Genomic DNA, 17,302 nt, shown 5'->3' with positions numbered 1-17,302 from the left:
GGGTCTCTGCTACTTGATTAAGAACATAATGTTGTTTTAACAGAGGAGGAAAAATATCCACCACTGGTGGCATTGTTCACCAATGCCAGAGAGAGCTTGCATTATTAACTTTGGATAGTGAACAAAAACATCAGGTCTGCTCCCTTATCTTTGGAACCTGTTCTCTGTATCCTCCAAAGCAGAGGTTTCTGTCATACAATTGGGTATGTGATTGCCAGACTGTCTCACAGCAGTAGCATCTCCAGGGAATCTGAACACCCCCCATGCCCTGTGAGTTTTTTAAATCCCATTTTGGGATTTGTGGTTACAGAATATGCCAAGTTGGAAGGGACCCACAAGGATCATTGAGTCCAGCTCCTGGCCCTGCACAGGACAATCCCCAAGAATCACACCACATGCCCCAGAGTATTGTCCAAACACTTCTTGAACTCTGTCAGGCTTGGTTGTGCTTATCTGCTGTGCAGGTGAAAAAATGGTATGGTCCACCCCTTGGAACCAGAAGGAGAGAGAGAGAATCTGGGAAATCTTATTTTTCATTTACTTGGTGGGGTGGAGGCTGTAATTTGGCTGCTAAAGCTAGGTAAAAAAAAGCCATTGAAGTCATTGTGCTCATATATTGGTAATCTGATTCACTTTAGGGTGATAATTATGCAAATTGAGAACTGTAAGTGTTGATTCAAGTCAGACTGTGTTGCTCACTTAGGAAAAAAATTAACTGTCTTTCACTGCAGGACCTAGCAAGTCTGAAAAGAAAATGAAGCTAACAGTGAAGGGTGGAGCAGCAGTAGATCCTGATTCTGGTGAGTGATAACAGTGCCTGCACTACCCACAGTCTTCAGGATGTGTGATTGTTTGCAAAGTGTTGTTTTGGTGAAAGGATAGGGATTCCATAAAAGGAACACGGACTTTTAAATCTTTTTTGTTGCTGTCAAAGGAAGGATGTTGACTGACATCCGAAGCTGGATATTATAGGATTTTTTAGTGAAGCTTTCAGAAGGACCTTTTAAACGAAAGCATGTACCTTGTTCAGCTTCAGGAGCATCTGTCAGTGTGGTGAATAAAAGCCCAGTTGGCAGAGGCTGCAGGTCTGGCATGAACATCTGCCCCCAGAATTTTCAAGGAGCAGCTGATGCCACTCTCCAGACCTATGGTGCATGGATGTTGTTCTGAGAATTCCTACTGCATCCAAGGCCAAGCTTTGCTTTTCAGTCCATTTGCTAATGTAACACCTGCAGAGCTACACCTCTTGAGAATTCCTTCAGCCAGTCATGCAGTGTTAGATACAAGATTTTAGATCATCCTCTGTCAAAGGTTACAATTTTTTCCCCTCTTGTTAGGATTGATGTTCACTCCAGTTATCTAAAGATGCGTGCTCACAATTCATTAGAAGGAAAACATGCTTCAGGTAGTTTTGAATGAGCATATGCTCACTGTTTTTGCAGTATTTTTGTTAAATCACACTACATGAAACATTTGGGTGAGCACAAATGCAGGAAGGAGAGCTAAAACAGTAACCTCCTCTGTGTTCTAATTCGTTTCTTCTCTGCAGGTTTGGAGGATTCTGCTCATGTCTTTGAAAAAGGTGGAAAAATTTTCAGTGCAACCCTGGGACTAGTAGATATTGTGAAAGGAACCAATTCCTATTATAAATTGCAGCTGCTAGAGGATGACAGAGAGAACAGGTGAGTTTAGTTTTCCCTTGAAATACTTTTATTCACATTTTCCCTAATACATACTGGATTTTCAACATCTCTGAAAGCCACTTATGAGTGAAATGTCTTTGAGAAGATACTTTTAAAAAAACCCACCACAACCCAAACAAACAAAAAAAAAAAAACTAAAAGAACTCCTCCAAACCTGCCAAACAACAAGCCACCCATGGAGAAATCTCTGTTCTGCATGGAGACATTTCTTTGTGATGTTGACAAAACCTAAGGGGGGGAGGTTTCTCCATATTCTCCAACCTAATCTTGTCTTCTAATTGCAGAGCTGTAACCTGGGGAAACAAAACCAGATTCTGGCTGTTCTACCACAGTGTAGTCCTGAATTAAGCCCTGAGGCTTAACAAAATGCACTGAAATAGTCAGGGCTGATCATGTGTTTAGCTTTTCAGTCCCATTGGGTGCATGGCAGAGCTGTCCAGTGGTTGCATTGCTGATGAGATAAAGAAATTGCGAGGGTTCTTTAATATGAAACTGCCCCTGCCAAACAAAGTGACACAGAAATCCAGGGTAGCTGATGTCTGTCATCAGTAACCATGGTTCAGCTCCAGATTTATTGCACTTCACCATGTTCATAATAAGCTTGTGTGTGAGTTTGTATCAGATCTCTGGTTCAGTACATGGAGGAATCTCTGTGCCTGCATTTTGTACCTGACATACTGGAGAGGTTGACTGATTGTATCCCCATAAATACCATGGAAGCTCACCCAAGGTGGTGGAGGTAGTACAAGCAAATACTTGATTTGCTTCTGATTTCTCTAAAATACTGAACTCTGGGGCTTGAGGCTTAAAGGTGCATTGTCTTAGTTTTTCAAATATATGATCCCAACAGCCTGAAGATTTTTATTTACAAACCATTAAGACTGAAGAGGTGTTAGGCTCTCTTTTCCTGCTGTGCACCCGTTTATTCTCAGGGCTGTAGTTCTGGTGCATTAACACTGGCCATTTTTCTTGCCAGTTCTTGGACATACACTCTGTGGTGACTCCTCTGTTGATTTCCAACAATTACTGATAGACAGCGTCTTCCATAAAATTAATGGTATGCAAAGGGCTGATCACATCAGTTGTGTGGGTGTCGCAGGGTCAATTTCATTTGGACTGAGATCCAGCACTGGAGTGTCTTATGTCTGTTCTCTTCTCACATTTCATTTCTATAGATACTGGGTGTTCAGATCTTGGGGCCGTGTGGGCACTGTAATTGGGAGTAACAAGCTGGAGCAGATGCCGTCAAAAGAAGATGCTGTTGAACACTTCCTGAATTTGTATGAAGAGAAAACTGGCAATTCTTGGCATTCAAAGAACTTCACTAAATATCCAAAAAAATTCTACCCGCTGGAAATAGATTATGGACAGGTAACTGTGAAATGTCCAAGTACCAGGTGGAGCATTGCTTAGCTGCCTTGCTACAGCTGTGCTGTTCTGTGCTCACTGTTGGATCGCTTACACTTAACAAACCAGAGGATTGAAGTGCAGCTATTGCATCTTCTCTGTGCTACAGGGGAGAACTGTAGATCAAGGAGTGCCATCCATTAAAACAGACTGTTGGGAAACTATGGAGTTTTCTGTTATCAAGTCTGAAGTCCCTTTAGTGCTCGTTCTTGTTTACTCTGTAGTTTCAAGGGTGTTAATTTGAACCTAATTCAGCAGTCAGTTCACATACATATTGTCTGAAAACCAGATTTTCTTTTATTTAAAATAGATACTTCTCATCTGTCTTCTGCCTCCAAAATCCTCCCAAATGCAGAAGCAACTCCTATGCAGCATTCTGCTTAGTGCACATTTTGAGCAGTCTGAGAAAGAGAAATTATTTGCTGCCAGTAAGGTTTGGCTATTTAGACACCTAAACTAAATAAGAATTCTTTTCTTTCTGCCCAGTGAGGATTTATGTGTTTATTTAAAGACATACCTGTAACTTAAACTGTTTTTGGATGAAATAGTTAAATGTTGTTAGTAAGCTATAAAGTTACCAGAAAACATGTTTTCAAGCTGTTGAGTTTTTTGTGTGGCCAAATTAACGGATGTCATCTTTCAGTGCTTGAGTTCTGGAAATTTGAATATTTCAGTGGCAAAGTGTCTGTTTCACTGCAATGTACAGTGTTACTCAAAGCACCTGGCAGATGCTTTATTTGTAAAATGCTCTCTCCAAGAAGGCATCAAGATGGTATTTTGGGTAATTGATGATTCTTGTACACATCTGTGACAATTCTTATTACAAAAACTTGGTGAAACTAGTTATTACATCTATTTTGTCATAAAAGCAGTAAAGTAAACAGTTATTTTTCATATCAAAGTCTCTGTGCAGCAGAAGGCTTGCAGAAAAAGTAATTAATACTGTTGCTTGAGGTGAAGCAGAGATGCAAAGAGAGTTTCTATTCCCTTAGTTCTACTTTTCTGCTTACTTTTTACTGTGCTATCTCTTGAAATAACATCTGCCAAATTACTGAATAGGTGGTTTTTTAAGCCCACTTTGTTCCAAAATGTCAGAGCAATGTCCCACGCTCCCCATGAACTTCAGGCTCGTCATAGGATGCATACACTAAATTGGTTTTGAGTTGTTGCCATGGCAGCCAGCCTGTTACTTTTATCCTTTGTGATTTTGCTAATTCTGATACTATTTTTACCTCCTAGGATGAAGAAGCTGTCAGGAAACTGACAGTAGGTGCTGGGACAAAATCAAAACTTGCTAAGCCAATCCAAGATCTTATTAAGATGATCTTTGATGTGGAGAGCATGAAGAAAGCGATGGTGGAATTTGAGGTGACTTCTCCCTTCTAACCATCATACTTACACAGACAGAATTTGCAAGTTCTTTGCAATCTGGGGTGCATCATACTTCCCAAAAGTCAGTGTAAGTTTTAGATCAGCCTTAAAATAAAGGCAAGAGTCCCACTGGAATTTGCCAAGCACTGAAAGTAGTAACTTGGTTAGGATACCTGCAGTTCTTAAAACACAGATACATTCTTTGCCTGTTGGTGTCTTCAATTTAACAAGCCTGTGAGAACATCGTCTGCCAGTCCTGGGATCAGTAATCATTCTGTCTTTTTGTTTGTTTGTGGGTTTTTTCCAGTGACACATGCATAGTGACCACTGTTTGCTGAATGCTTTTAGAATAGTAACGCAGATAAGCAATTTGCTGGTGATGTGAGGCTGGAGACACGTCTTTTTTTACTAAGTGGTGAACCACATTTGGGGTCCGGGGGCTGCAGAACTACCGCTGGTTTAGGTAGCAATTGAGACGCAGCTCAGATTTGAGAAATGCTGCCAGTTGATACATACTTATTAAGTGCCTTGACAAAGTCTACATCCTCTTCTGAACAGGGCAAAACTTGAGATTGTTTTTGTTGTATTTCTCATTCGTTCTAATAATACTCTATTTTCATCCATCATTCTTTCGTCCATACTTCTTGATCCATCTTTCTGACAAGCTTTCAGAGAGTTGTTCTCTGTCTTCGTCTGTCTCTCCTTGCACAGTTTTACTGGTGTTCAGAGATCCTGCTGTTTGTTTTAATGCAGCCATTCAAACTGGATTGATTCTAAATAGCAAATTCTGATTTTCTTCAGCCAGCTTAGTTATCCTGCCCTAAGACTTCTTATTTAAGCGATTGCTGTTTTTTCTCTGTAGCAGTATTTTGTGTATCTGCCCTTCAGAAAAACTTTGCACTGTTTTCTACAGAAAGCTTTGCACAACATTTTGTAGCACCGTCAGTTAAGTGTGTTCTCCTGTATCTTCAGAGGTGCTTTACATCCAAATCTTGTTTAATATTAATAATTCTTTGTAACTGTAACTGGCTAAAGACTCTGAACTGATCATCATTTCATGTCATTTGGTTTTGTAGAACTCTGTTGAAACCATGTTAATTCACACCATCTGCAGATCTGTAGTAGAACTGGGACTCCAGATGGGCCTGTCTTCCTATTAGATTTATCTTCCTGTACTGATGCTGCTGAACAGCTGTGTTCCATTAGAGGAAATAATATTTTTCCTAGTTAGAGGTTTCTGTGCATCGTCCAGAAATGGCTGTTTGGTTCCTTTAATCAGCCTGATCTTGAGTATTTCGTTCCATCCAGGTGCTCTCGCTCTGCCAAAAGTGCAGCAAATTCTTAATTGTTCTGTTACATGACAATGGGTTTATCTGATGCATTTATGTTCCTGCTTCTAATTTAGCCTTCAAGCATTTTACCTGACCAAGCATACATGAGTTTATTACAATTATCTGTGTCACTGCCTTACATGAAAGGGTTTGTTAGAGGCCTGGGTCTACTCTAATGCTGTGTCTTCCTTTGCCTGAGTGGAAGGCAGAACATCTTCCTTGCCTCTCATGGCAGTCTTGGTGCACACATCTGTGATGTGGAGCTAATTCTTCTTGTTAACCTCAGTACATCTGGTGGTAATTGCAGTGCTGCTGTTGTTTTAGCCCCAGCCCCTTGGCTGCTATATTCTTTTGACACATCTAACAATAAAGCTTTGGATGCAGTTTAGCTTTATATCAGAGCTTAGCTCTGCAGGGCTCTGACTACCTCCCATGAGTTGCAGGAGGCACAAACTCCAGCCTTTTGGCAGTTTGTGGTCTCTGTTGGAGTTGTACTCCTAAATCACATAATTGGGGGATGTTTTATAGGTGTTAGTGTTTTAGTACTTTATATACATTTATACTTGTTATTTTATACACTTATTTAATTTATGGTTGGTATAGGTGTCTGCAGCTATTCTGTACATCCCAGTTAAATAGCCCATTTTACTTTTACATGTTCTGCATGATTTTTCAGCTGATAATTAGATAATACAAGTTGGTACAGATGGTACTCAGCAAGAGAGTATTGTCCCCAAGAGTTTGGGAGCTGAAAATCTATTGCAGGTTGTTTTTTGTTAGATTATTAATCTTGGCTTTGTGCCTCTCACATCCCCAAGACATGATTGGTTTTGAAGCCTGTCTTCCCTCCTGCAGCCCATCTTGGCTTTTCTTGGTATCTGGCTTTATGTATGCTTAGCTGTCGCTAAAGGTAAAATTCTCCTAAACCCAGTACAGGCTGGGAATCTCCATGCAAAATCACTTCTTTCACACCAATCTCTGTGGCTTGGAAGAGCCTTCCAAGTTCAGCTTGCAGAGAAGATTTGCATACAACTGGGTATCCTAGCTCCATGGGGAATAAATAATGTGGAACTTAGCCAGATGGTATGTGATAGTCATGATTTCATAGTATCTTCGGTCCATGAGCTAAATCTTAAACCCATCGAGTTAAGTAAAAGCTAATTTGACCTGCAGAGTGTGTCTTGGTTATTGTCAAGAGTCCAGAGGGTGTATGTATGATCTTTTAGAAAGACTCCATTGGACTTGATATTTGTTGAATGTTTTTGCATTCAGATGGTTCTTAACAATGAAGGATTTCTGAAACTCTCCCAAGATCCACCAATACACAAAGAAAACCAACATCTGAGTTAAATCAGTGGATAAATGCAGGCAACCAAGACATCTTTTTAACTTTGTTGGAGTTTTTTGGTTCATTTTTCATGAATGAATACGAAGCGCCTTATAACCTCTTTGCATTTGACCCTTGATAATTGTAAAGTTGGAAGAGGTTGTCTGGGTTGTGCCTAGAGTAACAGATTTCTTATGAACAAGAATTCCTTCATTTGAGTTTGCTTCTTTGCCAGGCTGAAGTGTCTGGTTACTGAAGTGATTGAGGAATGCATCTGACACCAGGTTAATATTAAACTTCATGCCAGACACTTAATACCCTAATTTGGCATTGCCCTAGCATGTGTGCTTAGCTTCCTATTGCTAAGTACTCCTTTGGTTGTAGGATGTCTTCTCAATGATGTGTCCTTCTGACATAATTCCTCAGTGCACAGTCCTCAGTCCAATGTCTCCATTCTTCAAGGGGTCAGTCCTACTAAGATGGAGGGATTAGTTTCCCTAGAAACCAGAGAGGGAATGCTGCAGTGGTTTAAATGTGGTGGGATTTGGTTTTAATCACTTATATTTTCCTCAGATTGACCTGCAGAAGATGCCATTGGGAAAACTGAGCAAACGACAGATCCAGAGCGCATACTCCATCCTGAATGAGGTTCAGCAGGTGAGCATGGAAGATGTTAGAAAAAAGGGGAATTCAGAATTTGTTCTGGGCTTGGAGTGGGGTGAATGTTGACTTGTGCATATAAAAATTTGTGCTTTCTTTCACTCTTTCTGGAGAAGAGGATGTGGCTTCCACGGGTAGTCTCTTAACTGTTGTACCAGTTGGGGCAGTACTTCTGTCTTTCACCCTTTGGTAGCACAAACTTTAGGCTGAGCCAGACATGAATGGCAGTTGAGCAAATGAAGCCAGTGTCTTGTTCTAGTAGTGAGCTGGTGTTCCTACCCCAGAGAATTCTATTAGAGGATGAGCATAAAGGTTAAGTTGACACAGGAAAGGGTCTGATTTGATAACGTTATTGTGTTTACACATCGTGATCTGAACCATTCCAGAGTCACTACATAGTATTGCCTGAACAACTTGCAAAAGTGTACCAGTATAGAACCCATTTTTTTGTTGTAGGCTCTCTGGCAAAGCATAGGTACAGGAACTTGTACTTCAGTTGTGAGAACAGACCAGAGCCTTGACAAGGATATGCACCCTTTCCATATCCAGAAGACTTTGTTTTGCCCTCCAGAACCATAACCCCCATTAGATTTTTCTCACATGAGAAATTCTGTGTATCTCTGTGCAAATACTGTGCCTTACTACAGGCAAGACAATTAAGTAGAATTGTACTTTTTAGTCCTGTGAGAGTTTCAGCATAAGCACCATTTGTATTGCTGCTTCCATGTTAGTCCTGTAGTACCTGATGATCTTCTGTGTGTTTATTGCTATGGAGACTTAGTCTTACTCAGTAATTTTCTTTGGTGCTTGTTGTCTTGTCTAGGCAGTTTCTGACAGTGGTTCAGAATCCCAGATCTTGGACCTCTCCAACCGCTTCTATACTCTGATTCCTCATGACTTCGGGATGAAGAAACCACCTCTCCTAAATAACTTGGAATACATTCAGGTATTGACTGGAAACAGTATGTTTTTTGCAGGCAATAGGTCTGATATCAGACATCTTACACAGAGAATATGCAAGGTTGTAACACTTACTGTAACCTCATAAAAGCACGAGGTTAAAGTAAGTGTTCAAACCTCACAAACAGAAAGATATTCTGAAGAAAAACAAGTTTAACTTACTTTAACCTCATGAAAGCATGAGGTTAAACTTGTTTTTTTTAAGAATATAATTTTGTTTATGTGCATGTGTCTGTGTAAATAATTATATGTATGATATATTAGAAGATAGCGATGTTATGTATACAGGTTTGGGTATATTTTAATATATTTAAGTATATGTATTTAAAAGACAGTGTTGTTAGATGTCACCATGTGGCCAGTGACTGTCATATACTTCTATAATTTGGAGTATTCCAGACTTACTCTGAACATGTCAAAGGCCCAACTAACATAACAAAACCTATTTGAATTCTTCAGGCTAAAGTGCAGATGTTGGACAACTTGCTTGACATTGAGGTTGCTTACAGCCTTCTCAGAGGTGGAAATGACGATGGAGATAAAGACCCAATTGACATCAACTATGAAAAACTTCGAACTGATATTAAGGTAAAGGAAATAAAAGGAAATGAGTGACTGTGAATATTTTGGAGTATAACAAATCAACTAAACTGTAACTGGACAGATGTATTGCTACTGAGATGGTTAGGGGACTGGGCCATGGGTTGTATTAGGACATGCTGAGAGAGCTGGGCCTTTCTGACATGGAGAAAAGAAGGCTCAAGGGATATCTTATCAATGCTTATGAATACCTGATGGGGGAAGGGAGGAAAGAAGGCAGAGTCAGACTTCTCTCAGTGGCTCCCAGTGACAAGAGGCAATGGGCACAAATTGAAATACAATTTGTAATTCGTATGTAAACAAAAGAAAAAGATTTTGTTGTTGATGGTGTTAGGTGTTGGGTTTTTTCTTTGTTTGCTCTGACAATGGTCTAACACTGTAAAAAGTTGCCCAGAGAGGCTGTGGAGGCTCCATTCTTGGAGGTGTTCAAAGCTTGACTGGACTCAGCCCTTGGCTACCTCCTCCAGCTGAGTAGTGGAGTTGAAAATCATCTCAATTTCAAGCAGTGCCTTCCTGTCTCAGACATTCTGTGACTGAGTGCTGTCTATATATCTGTATATAGACATTTCTCTAGCTGGGAATATATTCCACCTAAATGGTAAAGGAGGCTTAAACTGAGCAGCTGCAAGCATAGGGCGGATGTTGTCGTGTTATAAGAAGCCTTTTAGTTTGGATGCTAAAGAAACTTCTCGTTTGCCTCTCTGCAGGTTGTTGACAAAGACTCAGAAGAAGCCAAGATTATTAAACAATATGTGAAGAATACTCATGCTGCTACGCACAATGCATATGACCTCAAAGTTGTGGATGTAAGCTGGGCTATACTGGGGTTTAACTTTGTGAAGATGGACTCTTCTTAGTTGACTTGTTCGCAGTTTCCTTTTACTTTTGAGTAGCTTACCCACTTTCCTTTGTTGAAGGGATGGTTTGGTAGAAAAGTTCCTATTTAATAGAACAGGAGAAGTGTAGGCAGAGATGAATCTAAGCTTAAAGAGGTGTCTTTGTTTTTATTTTAATTTAATTGGACTCAAAGGCGAGGTGGAGGAGCAATCATCTGAAATTGAGCCTTAGTTCATTGAATGATTTTTCAGGAAAATAGGGCCTCATGAAAATGCAGAAGAAAAGGTGAAGTAATCAATAAGAACCATGTGATCGACGCTACCTCTTTTTTGCTAGCATGACACAGCAAATTACAAATACTAAAAACCATCCAGATCAATTTTCATAGCAGATTAATGTGTATTTCAGATGGGATGATTCCCCCCCCCCCGATTAGTTGCATGAAGGTAATGATTGGCTTGCTTTGTTGTTCTTTTTCTCCTATCCCTTTGTGAACGGAAGATCTTCAGGATTGAGCGTGAAGGGGAGAGTCAGCGTTACAAACCGTTTAAGCAGCTTCACAATCGCCAGCTGCTGTGGCACGGCTCCCGCACCACCAACTTCGCCGGGATCCTCTCGCAGGGTCTCCGGATAGCTCCGCCTGAAGCTCCTGTGGTATGTGAAACAGCTCCTCTGGCTGCCTACATTCCTGTGCCCAGGGATGACCACAGTCAGACAACCTAAATCAGAGAATTTCTGTGTGGGGAGGGCCTTGTGTTATCTGTCAGCATTCACACACCAATATGTGTCCCAAGTGAGTTGCTGAGTGGTGTCCACAAGAGCTGGAGTTGCAGCTTTGCTCTCCTGGGAGCCCAGCCAGGTGGATTCAATGCTGCCTTTGTGTTATTGTCCCAGTTTTATTTATTTATTTATTTTCTGCTTGCAGACTGGCTACATGTTTGGGAAGGGCATCTATTTTGCAGACATGGTATCCAAGAGTGCCAACTACTGTCACACATCTCAAGCTGATCCCATAGGTTTAGTACTACTGGGAGAAGTTGCCCTTGGGAATATGTAAGTAACTTATGAAGAGTATTTGCCAAGTGTGCTTAATATATCCTTGTAGAAGGTGATGCTAAAATGGCAAGCCTTCTCTTCAGTGTGAGGATAGAGCACATGGTATTTCTTTAGGAACGAGATTTGTTTTTTCTTAAAATGAGAGCTATTTGATGGGGGGGGGAAATAATTGTTGCTGTTCTAGCTAGAATCTTGTACAAAATGCCAACATCATCAAAATTAGTAACCAAGACAAGGAAGGCTGTTGAGTTCCAGAAGACTAGATTAGCTTTATATTAACTCACCATAAACTGAAGCCTGAAAAATTTGTAATTTTTTTCCACCAGTGTAGTTTAAGATGAATGTAAAATGCTATTGTGTGTTTTTTGTGCTGTCCAGGTATGAGCTAAAGAATGCTTCTCACATCACAAAATTGCCCAAGGGAAAACACAGTGTGAAAGGTAAGCATTAGTAGTTGTCATTGGTAATCTGTAATTGGTGACAAACTTGGGTTGTGGCGCTCTGCTTAGTGAAGGGCACTGTAGTCATTTCGTAGCTGGACTTCTTAAAGAAGTTGCATAATGTTCCTTCATAGTTGCATCAGTATATGTGTATGTGTTGTTTTAAGATGGAAGCTAGTACACTTGGAGTGTTAAGATTGAAGGTGCCTGAAGTTCAGGAGGAAACTTCTATTTGATATTACATGGGGAAAAAATATAAGGTGCATTCTCGAACTTCTTACTCGCTTTCATTGTAACAATACTGTGTATTTTAGAAGAAAGATGCGAGGTTTGATAGATCACAAGAATAATTGTTTAGCTTTCAAAGTGCCTTAGAAGCTTGGAGAGAAGGGAAAAGCTAAGAATAAAAGTTCAGATGGAACAGCTGTTCTCATTACACTTCTATCTGCAAAAAGTATATTGCACTGAAAAAGAAGATGAGAGAAAAGACTTAGCTCTTTAATTCAAGGGAAAGAAATGGTAATCATGACTGCCTTCTGTACCGAGATGGGAGACTGAAGAACAGTAACATTCAGTAATGAGTGGCTTTTCTTAAACTATTCATTTTGAGAGGCTTAAAACATCAGTTGCCTAAAATAGAATAAAATGTGATTTAGCATCTTTTTCAATACATGCTACACACGTTATTATGATGTCAAATCAGATTTGTATTGAAAAGTTTAAAGAGAATAAGAATTGGTTTGTTATACTTGTCTAAAAACGCTGCAATGTGCATGTTTTCATTAATGGAGCTGGGATATGAGAGCTATAAATCTTTGTTTTAGCTTTGATCATACAGATTAGACAATTAAGTCAAAAGTCTAAAATTGTCACTTCTAATGTAGCAGAGCACAACTGCTGTCAGTATGGTGATGCTAAATTGAATGAACAGACTGTATTCCTTGCGTTCTTTTTAAGGTACTTCTACACTTGATTTGAAAGTACATGTGAAGTAGTATTTGGCTGGCTAAGTCATTTTATGTGCAAAGTCTGTATTTGCCTTCTAGATTTGTAACTGATGCTTTTTCCCTTTCTAGGCTTGGGCAAAACTGCACCTGATCCCACAGCCACTACCACCCTTGGTGGTGTAGAGGTTCCCCTAGGGAATGGGATCTCAACTGGAATTAATGATACCTGTCTCCTGTATAATGAGTATCCTTTGCTGTTACGTTGGCTGCACACAGTGTCTGAGTGCTGCTAAGTTTAGCAGGACCTTGCTGAGGCAGGCCAGGAGTTTTGGCACTGTGTTTGCTTTCTTTCACATTTGCTTTGGAGAGCATTTGCAGACAGTCCCTTCTGCAAGGGAGGTGATTTTACAGTTGTTGCATTTGAGTTGTCATTCTGTAAAAATAGAAAACTATACATGTAGCAATAGCTGTTGCTCCAACAGGACTCAATACCTGAAGGCATTGGAGTGGCCAGGCAACACTGCCAAGTAGTGTCTTGCCCAGAGATGTGCCAGGACAAGGAGAAGGGAATGCAGCCTATGGTTTCACATCGATCCAGTCTGGTTTCTTCCTCATGGTGCTGTGTCTGGCCAGCGTGGCCAGGAGGGTGGGGGGAGCCAGATCTATGCTTTAGGGAGTTTGTCATCACATCTCATGTTCCACAGACCCTTTGCAGGTTTTGAGTGGGTATTCATTCCAAATGTGTGCTTAACATTCACAAGAGGTCATAAGAATATGTATAAGTGGTGTCTAGGATCTCGGGTCAATCTCTTCACTGCCAGTGAAGCAGGGAAACCATTAATGCAACCTCAGGGTTTGTAGAAACTGTCTTCTTTCTTGGTGAGCTGTTTTCCTCCGACAAGCAATGTTGGCAACACAACTCAGGGCAATACTGTTTTTATCTTGAGTTTTCTTAAATATAGTATCCGTCTTGGTCAGACAATAAACTATAATACAATTAATATTTGCTAATTGAGGTAAAATAACGTGCGTTCATTTTGTTTTACACTTTGGGATCAGAGGTAAGTTTGAGGCCTAAATCATTGAGAAACAAATAGGTGAGCTGGGACTTTCTGTGAAAAAATAAGAATGTGCAAGCACTGCCAACAATTGTAGAGCTCTTCTCTGTGATTCCAGTTTGGGTTTTTTAGTGGGAAATTAAGAGGGCATTAATGACTTTGTGCTGGAAAATAGCAACAGAGCTGCAATTATAATTGTAAATGCCGGGTCTGTAACTGAAGATCTCATCTAGGCTACGTCATTCTGCTGTTTAGATAGCGAGAGAGATGTGTGTTACTGTCTGACAAAAAATAATCTGCAAGAACTACAGCCCCGTATCTAAGTGGGTTCACCTGCCTGTCACTCAGGATTCTGCTGCACCATCGTCAGTTCTCCTTGTGACTGTTAATTGCTTGTTTATAACTATAATGTAAAACACTTTCAGATTAAAAGAGTAGTCAGATTTAAAATGTTGTGATTTGAGCTGTTAGAGCTGGTTAATCACACAGGCATCTGTGTAGTAATGTAAATTGAAAGGTAAAGTTACACTGTGTTTTGAGTTTTTTCTGTGTTATTAATATCAATTACTGTAATTATTCCTTAACACTCTTCCCAGATATATTGTGTATGATGTTGCTCAGGTAAATCTGAAGTACCTGCTGAAACTGAAATTCAACTATAAGACATCACTCTGGTGAACAGTATTTAGAAGCCCTGTTAGAGTTATACTGTAGTTACACTATAGCGTTGACTTCTGACATGCTTATGCATTGACTTCTCTTACCAAGATATCAAGAGCTAAACTGCAGAAGAGGTTACTAAATCCCATTTAGTACAACACTTAGTGAAAGTTTTATATAAAAGGGTGGCAATACATGGACGTGAATTCTGATGGGAACGGAGTATCTGGTTTTGTTTTATACCACTTCTAATTTTGGTGCTTTCAAGTGTTTGTTTTAATTGATCATACTGAGAAAGAAAAAAGAAAACTAAATTAAGCTGATGTTTTTAGCCATACAGAGCTGGGCAACAGCAGGAGAAGGCATTTGACGGTGTTCGTGATATTTGCTCTGTTAGGGTTCCCCCTTGTTTAAGATACTCTTTTTCAGTTTTCATTTGAATAAATGATAAATGTGCATTTATTTTGAGGTAAAAAAAAATAAAAGCTAATTTCATACTAACAGCTTTATGTTTCAAAACTTCCAAATTGTTTTGATTTTGAGTCATGATTTAAATGTATTTTGTAGAATGTTCTTAAACATGATATCTCTCTCAAAGATCAAATGCCAAATATTGAAATCTGTAGTCACATTTCAGGAAGTCATGGTGAAATGAAAATTTGAACTTTCTGCTGAGACTTCATCTGTCAACAGTTGGTGTGGTAAACATGGAAAATGAGCTTGTGGCTGTTTGAATTTAGTATTAGCCCCAATAAACCTCCTTTAAATACCTACCTTTAACATGATGTAAGTTGGTTGTTGTAGACGTCCGAACAAAGCTGTAAGTTGAGTTTGGGCTCCAGCTTCATTCATCGAGACCTGGAGTGAGGTCTGTTGCTACACTGTGGGTAGTCTTGAAACAGCAATATAAACTGATAATTTCCATGTTTAACGGTTTTTTACTTCTCACTTTCAGTAAGTCATTGAGCAATATGGGAGCACTTAAGTATAGAGCAACATCAGATCTTTCTCTTCAAAAATTACTGATTTCCCTGAGGGGAGAGTTGGCTAATTCCTAAGAAGGGGACACTTCAAACTCATTCTGATGGTTGTGGCTTCAGTCTTTAGTAACCTGTGTGGAAACAGGAGATCTGATTCCTAAAATATTGTCAGGTCCCAATGCCTTTTGCAGAAGGAGTTCAAATCCAAAGTGGTTGCTGATGGTGCAGATCTTTCCAGGACCCCCTGAAGGAGAGGAGGATGAGGAGTGATAGAAAACAAAGGTGCTGTCAGAGAAAGAAGGAAATGTGGAAGGACTGGGTAAGTCGTATGGCTTGAGGATAGCTCGATAGAAAAGAATTGATTGAGGTTGTTGCTAATGGAGTTTGAGAGGACATGAAGAGAGTGGCCCATGTCTTCTGGCTCTTAAGTAGCTTAACCAGTGGCTAATCATTGGTTTGCTTCCAAAAAAAAACTTCTGGCCAGGCACTTAAAGTATGATTTTGTCAGTCTCTGAAGGAGAACATGAGAACTGGTTGAATTTAGTTGTGAGGTAGATCATTATTTTTTTCTCCCCAAAAAAACAGCTTGCAGTTCAGTTTGGGACCATGAGTTAAAGATACCCGGGTTTGTTGCTCTCTCTGTTACCTGTACTAGAGGTGGCTCAAAGTTGCCTTTTGATCCAACCCAAGCATCACAAGGAGTGCTTTACACTGCGTATGTAGTGCTCAGTTATGCAGCACAAGCAAGTACATCCCAAGCTGCCTCTAACCTCACAGATATGGCAGGGAAAGATTCAGAGGGACAGGACTTTCTGAAGAGGCAGCAGGTGCCCTTTGGGGTCTGTAGGAGAGCCCTGGTGTGGTTGTCCTGCAGTGAAATCTAATGTGAATTCAGGCACTGCTTCTCCTGCCAGTTTGTCCAACCACAGAGTAGGATCTGCTCTCCTGGAAGCAGGCACTGGTGCCGCTGGAACCAGCATACAGGGAGCCTGTCCCCAGGGCCAGACTGAGAAGAGCAGCATAGTGACAAGCACTGAAGGCGTTGCTTTCGGAGTACGTGCACTGAGTGGAGCTGGATGAATAGGTAGCCCCATTTCTGTCAAAAGCACTTGAAAGGAAGGAGTTGTCAAGACATTAGGTCCCATGACATCCTCTTCTTTTTTCAGGGAAGGCATGTTAAGGAATGGCTTCTGATCTAAATATTAAACTACCAAAAGCAGCAATTTATAAATATTTAACCTTTTTATCATTATTCAGCATGGCTGGAGGATCTGTTGTACAGTGGCTCACAAACATTTAGATAGTCCATGCAGTTTATATGAATGCAGTTAATTGAAGGAAGCCAGCCTAGGCTTACTGATTGGCAGTCAGCATAAATTCTTTGTGACTTGCCTGAGCTCATGCAGGAAAGAAGTGGCTGAGGAAAAAAAAAGAGCTTAAGTCACCCAACCTAGTATTTTAGCTGTAAAACAATGACATTCTGCCCTCAACCCCCTTTGGTTTCTTATTAGAAGTGGGGGAAAAAACCCCAAACAAATATTTTTGATATGAAAAAGACCTCTGGACACATCAAACTTTCTCAATACCATAAAGAGTTGTACTCATATTCTTAAATGAGGCATGCAGTGTTTGTAACTACTGAGGTCTCTGCTTCAGCTTTCTTTCTGGAAGACTGTTTCAGACCTCCCTCTATGAATTCTGGAGACATAATGACATAATTGTCTACTGAAGTGTTATTGTAGCCAATTTAAATCTCACTCAGTGTTTTGCCTAATTTGCTTTTATATATGTGGTGAGGCCCCTAACTTAGTCCATTATACTCATACTCCTTCTGTTATGCCCACAGAAAAATAGTTTCCAGTGTTGTGGAGTACATGCATCTGAACAAGAGCTTGTGTGTGGTTTTACTTTCAAATTAACGCCAGGCCGCTTCTCCAGAAATGGTCATTTTGGAGATGCAGCAGC

At 40.2% G+C, this 17,302-nt stretch overlaps 1 protein-coding gene across 1 annotated transcript in view; it reads left to right on the top strand.

Annotated features, from left to right (window-relative positions):
- PARP1 (poly(ADP-ribose) polymerase 1) overlaps positions 1 to 15,142 on the top strand; it is a 34,313-nt gene extending 19,171 nt beyond the window's left edge. The window contains exons 11-23 of the mRNA XM_027696563.1: positions 732 to 800; positions 1,550 to 1,682; positions 2,879 to 3,074; positions 4,350 to 4,478; positions 7,713 to 7,796; positions 8,623 to 8,745; positions 9,219 to 9,347; positions 10,067 to 10,165; positions 10,698 to 10,850; positions 11,122 to 11,249; positions 11,631 to 11,692; positions 12,769 to 12,883; positions 14,294 to 15,142. Coding sequence (XP_027552364.1) covers positions 732 to 800; positions 1,550 to 1,682; positions 2,879 to 3,074; positions 4,350 to 4,478; positions 7,713 to 7,796; positions 8,623 to 8,745; positions 9,219 to 9,347; positions 10,067 to 10,165; positions 10,698 to 10,850; positions 11,122 to 11,249; positions 11,631 to 11,692; positions 12,769 to 12,883; positions 14,294 to 14,375 — 1,502 coding nt within the window. The 3' untranslated portion in view covers positions 14,376 to 15,142. The remainder of the gene's footprint in view (positions 1 to 731; positions 801 to 1,549; positions 1,683 to 2,878; positions 3,075 to 4,349; positions 4,479 to 7,712; positions 7,797 to 8,622; positions 8,746 to 9,218; positions 9,348 to 10,066; positions 10,166 to 10,697; positions 10,851 to 11,121; positions 11,250 to 11,630; positions 11,693 to 12,768; positions 12,884 to 14,293) is intronic.
- Positions 15,143 to 17,302: the final 2,160 nt, after the last annotated feature.

Source organism: Neopelma chrysocephalum, unplaced genomic scaffold (assembly GCF_003984885.1).
Source record: "Neopelma chrysocephalum unplaced genomic scaffold, ASM398488v2 Primary Assembly neopelma1_108, whole genome shotgun sequence".
NCBI classification, from domain to species: domain Eukaryota; kingdom Metazoa; phylum Chordata; class Aves; order Passeriformes; family Pipridae; genus Neopelma; species Neopelma chrysocephalum.
This window is presented reverse-complemented; position numbering and strand designations above follow the sequence as displayed.